General features: G+C 35.4%; 1 protein-coding gene across 3 annotated transcripts in view; it reads right to left on the reverse strand.

Moving 5' to 3' along the window:
• The window catches only part of TAF2 (TATA-box binding protein associated factor 2), a 97,368-nt gene that overhangs the window by 35,720 nt on the left and 43,188 nt on the right, over positions 1 to 18,460 (reverse strand). For all 3 annotated transcript variants that reach the window (XM_019459953.2, XM_053896618.1, XM_019459956.2), the window contains 5 exons: positions 17,319 to 17,459; positions 14,634 to 14,744; positions 9,828 to 10,021; positions 9,063 to 9,202; positions 5,645 to 5,714 (listed from right to left, as the gene is read on the reverse strand). In XM_019459953.2, the coding sequence (XP_019315498.1) occupies positions 5,645 to 5,714; positions 9,063 to 9,202; positions 9,828 to 10,021; positions 14,634 to 14,744; positions 17,319 to 17,459 (656 nt within the window). The remainder of the gene's footprint in view (positions 1 to 5,644; positions 5,715 to 9,062; positions 9,203 to 9,827; positions 10,022 to 14,633; positions 14,745 to 17,318; positions 17,460 to 18,460) is intronic.

Below are 18,460 nucleotides of genomic sequence, written 5' to 3' on the forward strand. Positions count from 1 at the left end.
ACACATTCAATGTAATCCCTATGAAAATAACACCAGCATTCTTCACAGAGCTCGAACAAATAATCCTAAAATTTATATGGAAGTAGAAAAGATTCTGAATAGGCAAAGAAATCCTGAAGAAGAAAACCAAAGCTGGATGCATTACAATTCTGGACTTCAAGTTGTATTACAAAGCTGTATCAAGACAGTATGGTACTGGCACAAAAACAGACCACAGATCAATGGAACAGAATAAGGAACCCAGAAATTGACTGACAAATGTATGGCCAACTAATCTTTGACAAAGCAGGAAAGAATATCCAATGGAAAAAAGCCTCTTCAGCAAGAGGTGTTGGGAAAACTGGACAGCGACATGCAGAAGAATGAAGCTGGACCACTTTCTTAGGTTCTTAGATGAAAGACCTAAATGTAAGACAGGAAACCGTCAAAATCCTAGAGGAGAAAACAGGCAACAACCTCTCTGACCTTGGATGCAGCAACTTCTTACTTGATATATCTCCAGAGGCAAGGAAACAAAAGCAAAAATGAACTATCGGAACCCCATCAAGATAAAATGCTTTTGCAGAGCGAAGGAAACAATCAGCAAAACTAAAGGCAGCCGACAGAATGGGAGAAGATATTTGCAAATGACATATCAGATAAAGGGCTAGTATCCAAAATCTATAAAGAACTTATCAAACTCAACACTCCAAAAACATATAATCCAGTGAAGAAATGGGCAGAAGATATGAATAGACACTTTCCCAAAGAAGACATGCAGATGGCTAAAAGACATATGAAAAAATGCTCAACATCACTCATCAGGGAAATCCAAATCAAAACCACAATGAGATACCACCTGACACCTGTCAGAATGGCTAAAATGGGCAACTCAGGCAACAACAGATGTTGGTGAGGATGTGGAAAAAGAGGAACCCTTTTGCACTGCTGATGGGAACACAAACTGGTGCAGCCACTCTGACAAACAGTAAGGAGGTTCCTCAAAAAATTAAAAATAGAACTACCCGAAAACCCAGCAATTGCACTGCTAGGTATTTATCCAAAGGATACAGGACTGCTGATTTGAAGGGGCACATGAACCCCAATGTTTATAGCAGTACTATCAACAATAGCCGAAGTATGGACAGAGCCCAAATGTCCATTGACTAATAAATGAATAAAGATTTGGTATGTGTGTATGTATAAGCATACATACGTACATACACATACATACATGCAATGGAATATTACTCAGCTAAAAAAAAGAATGAAATCTTGCCATCTGTAATAATGTGGATGGAAGTAGAGTATTATTATGCTAAGCGAAATGAAGTAAGTCAGTTAGAGAAAGGCAAGTATATAATTTCACTCATATGTGGAATTTAAGAAACAAAACAGATGAACGGGAAGGGAAGCAAAAATAATACAAAAGCAGAGAGGAAGACAAACCATAAGAGACTCTTAAATACAGAGAACAAACAGGGTTGCTGGAGAGGTGCTGGGTGGGAGGATGGGCTAAACGGGTGAGGGGCATTAAGGAGGACACTTGCTGGGATGAGCACTGGGTGTTAGATTTAAGTGATGAATCACTAAATTCTACTCCTGAAATCATTATTACACTGTATGTTAACTAACTTGGATTTAAATTAAAAAAATAAAAACATCAAACATCAAACTAACATGAAAGCCTGAGAACTTCCCCACACAATTCAAAATAAACACCTTAAGGCTTTTTTCTATATACAGTTGTCAACACAGAGATAAAAGCACTTCTCTTTAACATATGACGTCATTTAAACAAACATGATTAGAAAAAAAAGCCAATTGTATGATTAGAGGAAATAGTAAAAAACTGCATCCAATCACTTGTTTAACACGTACTGAATCAAATGTATATAAGGCACCATGCTTATGTTCTAGAACAGAGACCAAAGGAAACATGGTCTGTTTTTTTGGAACTTCTATTCCCATGAGGCAAAGGTAATCAAAGATTTCCAGCTATAAAATTAACACATATATAGCAAGTATTTCTTTACTTAAGGTTAGGAAGAACTGTAGGATTTTATGGGCAATCATGACTTGAGGGACATTACCTAGTACAGGGAATCAAAGATGCATCCTTGTAGAAACAATATTCACGTTCACCTCTAAAGCATCAAGGAGTAATTACAGGTAATCTGGGTTTTTTTTCCTCCAGACTTTAAGGTTTCACCCCAGAATTCTTCAGAGTTTTATCTAATTCTACCAAAACCAGTAATTCTGATATATATGATAATAATGACAGAGAAAATCAACATACATTTTTAAAATTTCTCACTGAAGGCCATTTTATCATTAGGAGTTTAAAAATCAACCAAGGGCCATAAAAACAAAATGCTGTGTTTGGGGTAGGAGAGAGTAATGCCACTGATTTTCAGAGAAAAAATTTAAATTAAAAAAAAATTTACCTATTAAAAAATTTTTCTTAAATCTTTATTTATTTTGAAAGAGAGAGAGAGAGAGAGAGAGGGGATAAGTGGGGAAGAAAGAAAGCAGTGCAGAGCCTGACGCCAGGCTTGAACTCACGAATCATGAGATCACGACCTGAGCCAAAGCTGAACGTTTCACTCATGGAGCCACCCAGGAGCCCCTACCTATCTTTAATAATTCTATCCGATAAATATGGCAGAACATAGTGGATCTGTATTATGGTTACTTACCGAGTTAAAGAAAAAGTAATACAACAGATTGGTGGTTGCAGGGTGAAGGGAGGTAAAATGGATGAAGCAGATCAGAGTACAAACCTCCAGCTGTAAGTCATAAAGATGTATTATACAGCATGATGACAATAGTTAATACTGTGCTGCATATTTGAAAGTTAAGAAAGTAGATCTTAAACGTTCTCATCACAAGAAAAAAAATGTGTAACTATGTACGGTGACAGCAGTTAACTTATTATGGTGATCATTTCCCAATATTTACTGATATCGAATCATTATGTTATATGCCCAAACCAACATAACATTATGTCAATTATATCTAAAAGAAAGAAAGAAAGAAAGAAAGAAAGAAAGAAAGAAAGAAAGAAAGAAAGAAAGAAAAAGAGAGAAAAAGTAATGATGGGAACAAAGAAAAAAGGATAGAGTTCCTATTCAAAGTATAAAACACACAGAAGATGGGGTGCCTGCCTGGGTGGCTCAGTTGGTTAAGCTGAGTCTTGACTTCGGTTCAGGCCATGATGTCACAGTTCATGAGTTTGAGCCCCACTTCAGACAATGCTCCCTCTCTCTTAAAATGCACACTGCACAGCCTGCTTGGGATTCTCTCTCTGCCTCTCCCCTGCTCGTGTGCACGTGCGCGCTCTCTCTCTCTCTCTCTCTCCCAAAATAAATAAATTAAAAAATAAAATAAAAAACACAGAAGAAAACACAAAAATATAGACAGATGTCCCAAGATACCAAAAAATACACACATACATTAACTGCCACATGGTAACACTTCTATCCTCTGACCACTAACATTAAAGATTTTTCAAAGTGCTGAATTTTTTAACTAGAATGTAACTACAGACTAGATGATATTAAGTACAGGCTAAGAGGTTCCCTACTGATGACATAAATGAATCACATCAACTAAGAAGAAAAATGTCAAATATAATCATGAAATACATCTTTAAACAGATTTTCAGTTCAGATTATAAATAACAGTGCTCTTCACTGTTTCACAACAGTATTTCAAAAGCAATCATTTAAATCACATAGCATATAATTTAACAATAGGGCAACTTTAAATATTACATAGTATTATAATCTGCTAAAAATGGTCTTCAAAACATAATTCCCTGATCTCAGAAATACACGCCTTAATGTTAGTTCTGATGTTGTGAACTGAAAACAGAAATGAATACATGATGAGCTTTGTTTATACTGTATTTATAAGTTCTGTTCCTACCTGCTATCAATAGGATCTTATAAATTTTCAAATGCATGAACTTTGTCAGATAAGAGATGAGGCTGGTTTCCTGCTTATCCTCTTTTGTATTTATTATATAAATATGTACCTTAGAATGGATGAGTATCTTTGTCCATGCCAACCTTACCTTTTAGTACACCTCAATCACAAGGAAAAATCACTTAAATTAGAATTTACATCAGAAATCAAGAACTATGAAATAATTAACAGCAAAACTTCATACAAAGATATGTATATAATAAGCATCTGAAATAGTTAGGGTTGGGTTGGGGTTAGGGAAGAAAGAGGGGAGGGAAGAGAGAAGGGAAGTGGGAAGGGAAACGTAAAACATAAACCACTGAATAAGGTGACTTAACCAAGAACTCACTGTTACAACCAACTTGAAAAACAACTGTTGGTAAAGACAATGTCTTTGCTAGGGAGCTGTAATCTCTTAGATGGACTCCTCATGCCCAGATGCAATTCAGTGAGGTTAGAAAGCAGTTTGCCTTTTTAAAAGAAAACTCTCTGCCAACCTATATGTAAAGTTGAGGAAGATAATTAACATCTCTAGGTCTATGCTCTTGTTTCTAACTGGAGGGACTGTAGGGCACCTTGGTGGCTCAGTCAGTTAGCCTCTGACTCTTGATCTCAGCTCACGTCATGATCTCATGGTTGGTGAGCCCCATGCCAGGCATCTGCACTGATGGTGCAGAGCCTGCTTGGGATTCTCTCTCCCTCTCTCTCAAAATAAATAAATAAACTTAAAAAAAAAAGAGCAGCTTAACTGGAAGGACTATAATCTAAATTACTCTCAATGACTCAAATTTTATTTTATGAAGTCATAATCTTAAAACAAATGAACAAAAATTTACAGGCCTAACATGTACAAAGAAAGGAAAACAGACATGGTCAAAAATTTAATCCTACTCAAATATACTGTGAACATCCTACTTTGCAAAAGCAGCAGAAGTAAAGACAATGAAGACTAGAACAAAGACAAAAATGAAAACTGCTATTATGTCAGGACTGGGATTTTCTTCTATGTTCCCTTATTTTCTAAATTTTAAATATTATATTATACTTTTTAAATACTAAGTCTGTGTAATAAAAATTGAGATTTCATATGAGATAGAAAGGAACAAATGGAATACACCAAGACACTTTTCTCACTTTTAAAACAGACTGAATCAATCAGCACATAAGGGATATACCATGTACAGTACAAACTGCTATATAAGCTTTTCTTTAAATTATAATAGAAGTTGTATGTAAAATTGCAGGGAATAAACTTTATTAACAATATATTTTTGGGGGTGCTTGGGTGGCTCAGTCAGTTAAGCCTCTGACTTCGGCTCAGGTCATGATCTCATAGTTTGTGAGTTCAAGCCGCATGTCAGGCTCTGTACAGACAGCTCAGAGACTGGAGCCTGCTTAGAATTCTGTGTCTCCCTCTCTCTCTCTGCCCCTCCCCTGCTCATGTTCATTCTCTCTCTCTCTCTCAAAAAATAAACATTAAAAAAAAACAGGAAACAAATCGTGTTTTTAAAAATGTCTTTCCAAAAGCATATCTAATTAAAAAAAAAAACACATAAAAAAGACATTAATAAATGAATAACATATTCCTCTATTTTTGAAAATAATAAAAACTTGTTTTGTTCACATATAATCTTCCAAAATTATTCAATTTACTTTAGGACTTATAAAATCAAAATAGTATAGCACAAAAACTAACCTTACATAGGGGACAGGGTCATTCTGAATCATATTAAGTAGCCATTGCAGTTCTTCGTAACTCCGGTCCACTGAAAATAAAAATAAAGAAATATTTCATTTATTTATTATTTTTATTTAATTTAAATCCAAGTTAGTAAGTTAGTTAACATATAGGGTAGTAACGGTTTAAGGAGTAGAATTTAGTGATTTATCCCTTACATACAATGCCCAGTACTCATCCCAACAAGTGTCCTCCTTAATGCCCATCACCTATTTAGCCCATCCCCCCACACCCCTCCCCTCCAGCAACCCAGTTTGTTCTCCTTATGGTTTGCTCCCTGTTTTTATCTTATTTTTCCTTTCCCTCCCCTATGTTCATCGGTTTTGCTTCTTAAAGTCTACATGAGTGAAATCATGTATTTGTCTTTCTCTAACTTAAGAAATATATTTGTTTCTAATTATAACAAATGAAATAGTAAGGGACAAGGAGGGAATTTACACTTAATATTTAGGGCTATGCCTTAGCCGTCTTCAGAGTTGAAAGCTGTACGCAACTTCTTACATTTTCCGTAGGAAAAGTCACTTTGTAAATTTTATTCATTCATATAGCCAAAACGTAAAACAGAACCAAGTGCATATTTTTCACTAATGTTCAAATCAATGACAAGTACAAGATAAAGCAAATTATATTAAAAACCCTAAATTAAAGATGAGCAACTCTAAATGGAAAAATATGTTTAAATAAAACTGTGTTTCTAGATGTTTAAATCAAATTATAGGGAAACTTGATACCCAATGGCACCTCAACTATATTACAGTATACAATATGAAAAACTGTTTTTACCCAAGTGGTTTCTTTCACTTGAGACTAAAGAGCAGCCTTAACTTTTCAATATAACATAAAATCATGTTGGGGCGCCTGGGTGGCTCAGTCGGTTAAGCCTCCGACTTCAGCTCAGGTCACGATCTCATGGTCCGTGAGTTCGAGCCCCGCGTCGGGCTCTGGGCTGATGGCTCAGAGCCTGGAGCCTGCTTCCGATTCTGTGTCTCCCTCTCTCTCTGACCCTCCCCCGTTCATGCTCTGTCTCTCTCTGTCTCAAAAATAAATAAACGTTAAAAAAAATCATGCTATAAATATACCTCAATAAAGTCATTCGTTAGCTATTTCCATTCACCTTTTCAACAAGTTATGATTTTATGATTTGAAAAGCTTTATTATCAGAATTTTATTTCTAATATCGTCCATTTTTTTACTTTCTAATGATCTAGATTCATGGATAACACCAAAGCACTTCTCAATTAAGTACTTATTGACTTAGCATTCTTTTGGAAATGACAATATTAGCATTCTATTTCATTTCAGGTAGTACTAATGCATGAAATCTTTGTAGCTATTTGACAGTAAACATCACTCACGTCCCTTAGGAAAGAAGGTTGGAAATACTGGCATATTTGGTAAATCTCAGAACTTCTAGATTTCACAAATTGGTAAAATGTCAAATCAAAACTGAAGATTGATAGAGGGATAGAGGATCACTGTTTTCACCACTTCTTAAAAGAAAGAATTATTTTAACCCTCAATAAAAAGAACAAATGACCGTCCTTTCTGAACTTAGCTCAACATATATAAGATACACACTTTGTTCTTATCCTTTTATAATTGGACTATACACATACTTCTGATATTTACAAAAAAATTATAAAAATTTGAGTATGTTTCTTCTATTAACATGTTAAAATTAACCACTCCTTCTTTTTCCATAGTCAGATGAGAAGTACAACACACTCTACCTTCTTTACTCTTCCCATATTTAGGTGCAATAATCTGAAATTCTAGATGTAAATTAAAATGACATATTTCTTATATTTGCATGTTGTTTTTAAGGAATTATTTTTGAAGTTTCCATTAAATTTTCCAACCATGTTAACAAATATTTAGGCTCAGTTCTTTTTTTTTTTTTTAATTTTTTTTTTTTAACTTTTATTTATTTTTGAGACAGAGAGAGACAGAGCATGAACGGGGGAGGGACAGAGAGAGAGGGAGACACAGAATCTGAAACAGGCTCCAGGCTCTCAGCAGTCAGCACAGAGCCCGACGCAGGGCTTGAACTCACGGACCGCGAGATCATGACCTGAGCTGAAGTCGGACACTTAACTGACTGAGCCACCCAGGCGCCCCTAGGCTCAGTTCTTTATTTTACAGGCATAGTCACATTTCATACTTTCACCAATCTTGAGTTATAATGTGATTCACTTCCAGGTCAGCTGGGAATTCTCTGGGAATTTTAAGAATGTTACATAGGAGATGTACATCTAAGTCTTTAATCTAAGTCTACGTGAGTAACAATTGGGCAAAAAGAGAATGCAGGATTGCAGTTTTCCCTAAATATTATGTTAGCTATTGGGCAAAAAGAGAATGCAGGATTGCAGTTTTCCCTAAACATTATGTTAGCTATTTGTTTATGGTCTTTTGAACTCTTCATATTGTGAAGAAGTCACAGGCTACATTATTCTTTTATCCTATATAATAACTGAGTTCTGATATTCCTAAGAACTTACACATTCTTTCCCTAACCTTCAAATTTTAAATTTTATCAGACTCTGGCTTAGGAAGTTTCATTCATACTCTTTCTTAGTACTCTATTATTTTTTGGATGATTGCTTTTCTTCTACTCGCTCTATTCTTTATGACTTATTTTTAATATTTTAATCTCTTTATTTTTCTGCCCTGTATCTTTTTAAATGTTTTGGATATATAATATCGTCTTATTCATTTTTTGGTCTTATGTTTTCTTCAACTTCACAAAGCCTTGCCTGATCCCCCTATGGAGACTTCTGTGTACGTATCTTGTTCTACTTTCACAGATACAAACTTTTGAAAGGCACAAGATGTTTTCTTGAGTACTTAATTAGAATTTCCCCAAAATCTTCTTCTAGTTTAATAACATGGAATTAAACCTATAGAATGATACACTGATTTATTAAAAGACCAAAGATATCTGTAATTTTATTATTTTCTATCACTTATTAATTCTTATAAAAGTTCTACATTTATCAAAAATTCTTTCAATTTAAAATTTAAATATCTCATATTGTTTGTAATATGCAACCCCAATAATGAAGACAGCTTTAAATAGTAAACATTTCTGAAATGATATGAGCATATACACACACACACACACACACACACACTTATTTATTTATTTATTTAGAGAGAGAAAGAGAGAGAGAGAGAGAGAGAGAGAATGAACTGGGGAGGGACAGAAAGGGGGGCGGTGGGGGGAGACAGAGGATCCAAAGCAGGTTCTGTGCTGCCAGCAGAGAGCCCAATGCAGGGCTTGAACTCAGGAACTGTGATACCATGTCCCGAGCTGAAGGCAGACACTTAACTGACAGAGCCACTCAAGGACCCTGAGCATGTATTTCTAAAGCATTACCTTTAGTATAATCAACGACTGCTTCCAAAGCTGCTATCCTAATGTCCACAAAGTGTCCATACTCGGCATAAGACTTAAAAAGAGCGGGATCACTTGGCACATGTCCATTCTTCTGAAGCACTCTTATGGCTCTCAAACAACTAGGAAACATAGTATTTACAGTTAAATATTTTTATAAAAGTATTTTGTATCAAACTTATTTCCCAGGCATCAGGAATTAATCTCTTAACAGTAAACTGAAACACTGATATGATTTGAAACCATCTTTTTAAATTTTGTAGTATTAATTTTTTGCAGTAATTTAGTCGATAACATATATGGAAAGTGAGAACTGGTGGTGATGTCTAAACCAGTGAATCAACTTTTTAGCAAACTCCTAAAAAAATAGAATTTTTTGATAGCCATTTATTAACAAGTTGACAGAAGTGAAAAGGCATCTAAATAAGCTTAACAACAGAGATGTTTATACTATATCCAATGGGATAAAAAGAGTATGCAGACATCGAAAATAATGCTTATGAAGAACTTCTGATGACATGACAAAGTGTTTATGATATAATTCAAAAACTACATATACAACATCTGTCACATAATTAAAAAATGTATTTAGTTACAAGAGGAAAATTTTAGAAGGCTATTCTCCAAAACAGTAATAATCTGTGATGGTACAATCATATAGCATTGTAATTTTCTTTTATATCCTAAGTTCCTACAATGAGAATAAATTTCTCTTATAGTTATAAAAGCAAGTAACTTTCATCATACCTGACAGTGATAGTATGTCTATAACTTGGAAGAAGTTTTTCCATATTCAAAAACCTGGTGATTTCTTCAAGAATAAGTCGCACATCTGGATTTAAGTTGTCCAAAGTTCGAACTTCATTATTCACACTGACTGCAGGCGTAACAGAGTTGGCAAGGGCATCAATCATTTCTGCACGATAATAATTATCTGAAAACTAAGCCAAAAATGATCACGAGAAAACAAAATTCACACTTCTGTTCAAAAATTAATAAAATATTTACAACTTCAGAACGTAACTTATCTGAAAAGACAAGCAAGTTCTCTGGGAATTATTTATGCCTTTTGTGTAGTTGTACGTTGGGAGAAAGAGTGAAAGAGACTCACTAATTAGTAATACGTTAGTTTACTCAACTAGTATTTACCACGTGAGGCACTCTTACAGTCACCTAGCTAGATTCCTGTACAAGGAAGACAACGCTCCACGAATGCTACTGGTAACACAGAACTTGAAATCAGCTATTAACTCTACTCTTACGTATAAATTTATAATCAAGGGTCACCAGATATTAGGAAAGCATCAACATAAAAAAGAAAGACCAGAACAAACAAAAGGTAAGAAATAACTTAGTGGAAAAAGAGTTTGCAAGGAAAAGAAGGGGAAAAAAATCCCAAAACTATCATGAACATCATTTGAGAAATAACTAATGGTATGCCTTCTAATAGCATATAACATATTTTCAATGTTTTTGTTGCTTATTTACTTTTGAGAGAGACACAGAGGCAGAGACAGAGCATGAGTTGGGGAGGAGCAGAAGGAGACACAGAATCCGAAGCAAGCCGTCGGCACAGAGCCCAACACGGGTCTCAAACTCCTGAACAGTGAAATCATGACCTGAGCCGAAGTCACGCGCTTAAGGGACTAAGCCACCCAGGCGCCCCACAATAGCATAACATATTTTAAAAAGAAAGAAATATGCAGAGATTCAGAATCAAAGTAAAATGGAATATAACAGTGGAAAAAAAACTCCTGAAATTCTAAGCAAAAAGGCAGATCTAAAGTAGAGAGAAAAGGAAAGTAGAGGGCTGATGTAGAAGACATACAAACGCGAGTTCTAGCAAGAGAAGGCAGAGAAACAGGACAACCATCCAAAAAATACTAATTTCTAAATCCATATCCCAGTCAATTCCCAGAAAAGCAATGTATTGAAAGGCAATCTGGGCGTAGCTTGATTTACACTCAGCAAATCAGATACTTTAGCCTAGGAATTTGAATACGGAGCAAGCAAATTCAATTGTATCATCAGTGTTGGGAGTGTGCTGTGGCAACGCAAGCTACCAGGAGACAGAAGAGGAACAAATGCCCCTGTGACTTCCACCATGGAGCCAGAAGGTCACAGGGACATATGTAATGACAGAATCCCTACACATTCTGTGTTTAGATACTGGGCAAAAAAATAAAATAAACAACAAATAAAAAAAAAAAATACTCCACACCTGTTCACTCTGAACAAAGTTTTGTTTTCAAATCATTTTAATGACTGCAAAATTAATCACTGAAGCTTCAGTCTCTAAGTCCTATTCCTTTCCTCCAGGGCCAGAGAAAACAGTCATGGACTTACGTCATGCTAATTTTAACATTTTGCATTTATCAACTTTTTATTTTCCAGGTTCTAAGCCTTGTTTCAAATTCTGAAAGACGATTTCTTTCTTTTTTAAAAAAAAAATTTTTTTTAACGTTTATTTTTGACAGAGAAAGAGGGAGAGAGACACAACATGAGTGGGGGAGGGGCAGAGAGAGAGGGAGACACAGAATGTGAAGAAGGCTCCAGGCTCTGAGCTGTCAGCACAGAGCCTGAAGCGGGGCTTGAACTCACAGACCACAAGATCATGACACTCAACCGATTGAGCCACCCAGGCACCCCACCCCGAAAGACCATTTCTATTCAGAGATTATTCAAATTATATTTATACATTTTCTTCAAGTATTCTGATCGCTTTGTTGTTACCTCTGATAACTACTTTGCCAACAAAGCAGGAGCCCATTTATTTAACTGCTGTTTCTGACCAAAGTACTCAGATCACAGAAATAACTTACAAATTAAAAATGACATGGAAGCGTGGGTGAAGTAGGAAAACCAAGATTTAACATTTATCCCTCAGACCACATCCAATTCTCACAGCTACTATAATCTTAACTGAACAAGCGAGATAATCTGATCACCTCAAGGTTTTAAGAGATGAGGAAGAAGAAGTAATATGTAGAACACACGTGGGGCAGCAGACATTCAAATACAGCAAAAATTCCTTAAAAAACAAAAACCCCGAAGGCATCAATATCAGTGTGTTACAGCAAAGACTGTCGGATGTTAACAATGACCCTTTGGAATCAGGAATAGTTCAACCCATTTCTGTGTACCACACTTGAAAACACAGAAATTTCAGAAACATGTGGTTTATTAGAAATACGAATATATGCATAAAAGATTATCATATAAAATGGCTAATAACTAGGCTTCAAAGGGATTAAATTTTAGTCTTCTTGAAAACTAACTCATCCGGAATACTGAATTTTATGTTCTGCCAATTAATGAGATGTTAAAAAATTTTTTAAAATATTTCCCCCCTGCCGCCCCGACTCTCAACTTCTTTTTGGCATTTAATGTTTTGTATCTCTAATTTTACTTGTAGAAACCCTGTCATTTCTTCTCATGCACTTTTTAAAATTTTATATCTATGTAGTGAAACTTAAAAAAAAACAAATCCTTAACCAAAGCCCTCAGTAATAAATCATTTGTGGTTGGAAGTGAGGTGCTTTAAAAAACAGATAAAACGATTGATGCAATATTCTTAGGGATCCATCTAATCGCAACTGTTCTTAAAATTTTAATCCATTAATCTATAGATCTTTAAATGACAACCAAGTCTTTTTTTCCCAACCGCAATTTTTAACAGAATAAGTTTTGATATCAGACAGATCTGGGTTTAACTCCTGGTTCAACTCCTGGTTCTGCCACACACGTGACCTATTACCCTAAGTAAATCTTTATTAGCTTCTATCTCCTCACATGTAAATTGAGATAATAGTATCTATCTCACACATCTGATGCTAATCTTAATTTATTGCCACTAACCATAACACCCGATTAGCCTGCTCAAGATTAAAACAGATTGAGTCTTACACTGTTCTGCGAAAAATAATGAAGTATAAAGTTTAGTAATCTATCACTATGCTGCACCTTACAAAATCATTAATGACATATATGACTGCATCATGTAAAACAGCACGGTATACTAAAAAGATCACCACACAGATGGGCAGCAGCAGCACATAGCACAATTCCCAGATTATACTTGCTATGTAATCTTAGACTCTCGACCTCTGTGGTTTGCTTTCATTTACCAACTACAGAATAAGTAAGGTTTAAAAGAATTAAGGTAAGTGAAATCACTTCACAAAGTACAAGTACTGTACTGGGGCCACCATGATTTAAATTACATAAACACCCCCAAAACAAGAAAACTGACATAAACAAATGTACAAAGTATTTCCCCATTCCATCTTAATATAATCTGATATCATCCAAAATCCTAACCTTGTATCTTCAGTAAAAGAAATTCATGTGCAGAAGAAAGGAATGTTATAAATGACAAGTCAAAACAAATCAGTAGACTAGGAACAAATCTTACAAAATTTTTTTAACAGTATTCAAAAATGGAAAGAAAAAGTCTATCAACTATAATGTACTTTTAAAGCACTGATTTTTTTAAAGACTCTTTTTAGCTTAAATCTTTGTTATTCTACTGTGCTGAGGAAAAATTGGTCTTCTTGACTTTCGTTAATAATCACCATTTTTAATAAACATACTTATCACTTTTTCTTTACTCTTGTAATGTCTCATTAAACTTCCCATGAATTTGACTTATCCTACCAGATACATGTTTATATATCCTGTTCCCTCTTCCTAGAATAACCTTCCAAGACTGTCCCCATTCACAGACTGGGAAAAATCCTATTCATCTTTATGACTCAGTTTGAGGGTCATCACTTACATATAAAACTTCCCTGAGTCATTCTCTCTATAGCCTTGGAAGGTACCAGAAAACCGAACTCTCCTAGAAAACTGTGTATGTGTATTTCCATTATGGATGACTGTTGCTGTTTTACTTGTCTGATTTCTCCATCAGGTGGAATCTGTGAGGGTCCAGAATCAGACTGGGATATACAGCAGTTGATCACTAGATATTTAATGAATAAATGAAATTCTGGACAGCACTTACCATCTCTTCCTTCTATTTAAACACAGTACACTGCCTAGCATAGCATATAGCCTCAAAAACATTTGCTGATTGTTATAATAACAAGATAAAATGAATAGCACTCAATAGCTGTTTGCAAATAAATAAATTAATAAACACATACTGTGGTAAAAAAAACAAAAGAGTTAAATTCATCAATGAACAAGTTATTCCAAGAGGAAACTGTTTTCTGTGCATCCCATGGTAAAAGAAAAAAGGAATAAAAATAAAATTGGGTTGTCAGACTTCACCAAAGCAAGTTTTAGTAGGCTCCCTTAAATTTGATACACTAATATCTCCATCTTATAACAGGTATGAGGAACATTAAAAAAACAACAACAACAAAAAAAAAACCCAAAAAACTAATCTTGGGTTGTTTTCCACTGGTCATTGTAATAAATCACGTTTGTATGTTTCTAACTGTAGAAATTTTAAGTACCATGGACTCAACAATGATTTCACAGTCTAAATATTCTTTAAAAATCAAACATCACTAGGTAGGTCTTATAATATTCATTAAAGTATCTTACCTTATTTTTTCTGTTGTCATTGTACTTGATTAAGTCTAAAATGAACGTTAAGACTTCTTTGGGACAAAGGTTGTGAACATCTCTCAATAAAGCCATTGCAACTGGCATAGTCTACAAAACAAAAACAAAAACAAACTTTTTTAAGCATATAACCTAACACTTTCATTACTACAATTCACTGAAACATCTGGATAGAGCCTAACCCAACCCTTCTAATTCCCACCCCCTCCCACTGAGAACACGGACACTGCAACCAAAGAGCCCAGAAGCAAACCAAGGGAACTGCACTCTGTCACCTGTACGCCTTTGTCTTCATTTGTTAAACTATAGGTAATATAAATCCTATAAATCCAGTGGAAAAGGAAGAGGTTTTAACACCAGAGAGACTACTATTCAACTCCTACTCTACTTCCGAGATGGATGATTTTAGCTAACTGCTGACTTGAAAGCTTTCTTTCCTCACAACTGTTTTTAAGATGAAAGGATACAGCAGCTGAACGCCTATGACAGTTAGTAGAGTTCAATCATCAGTCCGAGAGACATTGATTCTGCAGCACCACCTCACTGTAAACCTAAAGAAAAATGGTAAATTATCTAAAATCCAGCCTAAGTTTCCCCTTTCCAAATTTTTGTAGGCAACTTTTCTAAGGAAGTGAAACCTGACTCACACAGCAGTAACCTTTACCAGTAAAACAAAACTATTTAAACTCAAGACGGAGCCACAGATGAATAGTCATCCAAGTCCTCAGTGTGCAAGGAGATCTGGACTATGCTCTCATCTGATTCAAGATAGTCAAATTTTCCAAACAGAGGGACAAATAGGAGGGTGGCTCCTTTGCTTGCATGAAGGACCAGAAGCAACAGGATAGTCAGTGTTACAACAGTGCAACAAAAGACACTGTTAATGCTATAAGAACAACAACTGCTATAAAACAATTTATTTTCCAAGAAATACCTTTCCTATGCCTGTTCTGCCTTTTTGGGACTCAAGTTTGGTTTAGACAGTAATCTTTTCTCTCTCTTTTCTGCCACTCAAAGTATTATGTGAAAGATAAACTGTTCTAAACGCATTAGTTTCCCAATGTTTTTGATGGCAACCTACAGTAAGAAATATATTTACATCCCAGTCTACACACACATAAATGTCATGTATACTAACTAAAAAAATAAAACCAAAAAACCCCTTATGTTTATTATATGTGCTGCATTCTGATACTGCCTACCATTTTATTTAAAAAGCAAACAAACCAAAACTTCCTAAAGGATCTCATTCCCCACACTAATGGGACACAACTCTCAATATGAAACACCAAACTAAGGTATACAGACACACAATGGCACAATGGAGGGGACATATTGGGAAGACACAGAAATTAACTTGTTTTCATACCACAGATTCGTGAAATGGCAACAGAGAACTGAGCAACAAGTAGTACAGAATGGATGTCACAGACTACTTTGATTACACCAATACTGGCTTTCCCCAAACCTGGCTCATTCTGAATCTGTTCTGCTGATGAAATTCACTATAATTATATCGTAACTTCTACTCTCAGCAGGTGTCTCAATGTTGCTGGGTAATCTTTTACTTCTGCCTCTATCATACAAAATCTCACCTTACCTAATATCCCCCTCAGCATCTACCATTTCACTTCCTCTCAGTCTGCTTTCCACCTGCCTCAGAAAAAGGAATGTTCTTATCTCTTCTAAAATGAACTCCCGGCTATGTCCCACCCTCTGCTCGTATCTTCAGAATTTACACTGTGCCTGCTCTTTTATATGCTGACTTGCTTCCACTTGAATATTTCATCTCTCCCTTTCCAAAGATACCTTTCTCTGTGCCAAACATGCCTCAAGTTTCTTCTCCCTGTATACAAAACAAACCCAAAATGTCCCTTTCTCAGCACTGCTTTATCCTCAACACGTCTTTCTCATACTCTTCAACACCAAAATCATTAAATAGGCTTCATTAGTTTTTTCTATTTCAACTTCACTCTTCCTTCTAGTCTGATCTACTTAATCTCACCTCTGCCTTCATTATTGCTTTAAATTACTCAAAACATTTCACAAATGATTTGCAAATTGCCCAAATGCTGACAACCGTTCCATTCCCATATCCCTTCCTAAAACAGTGACACCATCACACCACTTTGACTTTCTAGATTACTATTTATAAAAAATTTACTATGCGATAAATATAGTATAAAATGCTTTACATACTTGATTTATTTAATTCTAAAAAATATAAATTTTACAACTGAGTAAACTGAGGCTCAAAGGGTTAAGAAACTTGTCCTTATGAAAACTGAGAGCAGAGCTGGGACTAAAACCAGAGATGGATACTGTACTGGTCTGTCTCAGAAGGGCTGTCCACATTCTAGAAGGAATGCCATTAGAAGGCCTCACCCATACCTCGGTCCACCATGTAACCAACCAAAAAGTCAAATTATCCATTTTTATGTACTTTAGTATAAATGTGGATACAGAGTTACTTACACACAGCTCATAAATTCCACGAACAATCAATTAAATTTGGGGAACATTTTGGAAGAAGAAAAACAAACAAAAGAACAAAGGCAGAACCTTTTATAAAAAAGTAAACACACCTGTTATTTAAATAGTCCCCAAGTTAAGCTGAGATATACAGATAGTGGCATAAAACAATCGTAAGAAAGTAAACTGTACCTTCTGTAGAAAATAGCTTTGAAAGCTCATAAAGTTGTTTGTTTTCACAATGTTTGGACAAGTTTTACAACAAAACATTCTGGTAAAAAGTGACTTCATGGCTGGTGGTCCTGTCCATGTGCTTACCATTGAATTTGCAATCTGCAAATAATCAGAAAACGAAGTAATGTCCATCACCACTGAAAACATATTTTAAATAAAACAGCTTTTTAAAATTTATTAATACAATTGGATTAGTTTTCAACAATTTCAATTCTCAGAAATTTGATATCTTTAAGGCTTTTATTACCATTTCCAAAACAAACAACTCACCTCCCCGTAAAATTCCTATGTACACTTATAGTTATTTTCTACAATTTCTAAACTGGAGCATTCTTTTTTTTTTTTCCAGAGAGATTTGACATCTTTATTATGTTGAGATTTTTGGTCCTTTCATGTGGTAGGTCTCTCCAAGAATTTAGATCATCTTTTATTTCTTCCATTTGCATTTTTTATTTTTTTTTTTTTTTTTAATATATGAAATTTATTGTCAACTTGGTTTCCATACAACACCCAGTGCTCATCCCAAAAGCTGCCCTCCTCAATACCCATCACCCACCCTCCCCTCCCTCCCACCCCCCATCAACCCTCAGTTTGTTCTGTTTTTAACAGTCTCTTATGCTTTGGCTCTCTCCCACTCTAACCTCTTTTTTTTTTTTTCCTTCCCCTCCCCCATGGGTTCCTGTTAAGTTTCTCAGGATCCACATAAGAGTGAAACCATATGGTATCTGTCTTTCTCTGTATGGCTTATTTCACTTAGCATCACACTCTCCAGTTCCATCCACGTTGCTACAAAAGGCCATATTTGATTTTTTCTCATTGCCACGTAGTATTCCATTGTGTATATAAACCACAATTTCTTTATCCATTCATCAGTTGATGGACATTTAGGCTCTTTCCATACTTTGGCTATTGTTGAGAGTGCTGCTATAAACATTGGGGTACAAGTGCCCCTATGCATCAGTACTCCTGTATCCCTTGGATAAATTCCTAGCAGTGCTATTGCTGGGTCATAGGGTAGGTCTATTTTTAAGTTTCTGAGGAACCTCCACACTGCTCTCCAGAGCGGCTGCACCAATTTGCATTCCCACCAACAGTGCAAG

The sequence above is a fragment of the Panthera pardus genome, unplaced genomic scaffold (genome assembly GCF_024362965.1).
Source record: "Panthera pardus isolate Hobbes unplaced genomic scaffold, ASM2436296v1 HiC_scaffold_7, whole genome shotgun sequence".
Classification (NCBI taxonomy): Eukaryota; Metazoa; Chordata; class Mammalia; order Carnivora; family Felidae; genus Panthera; species Panthera pardus.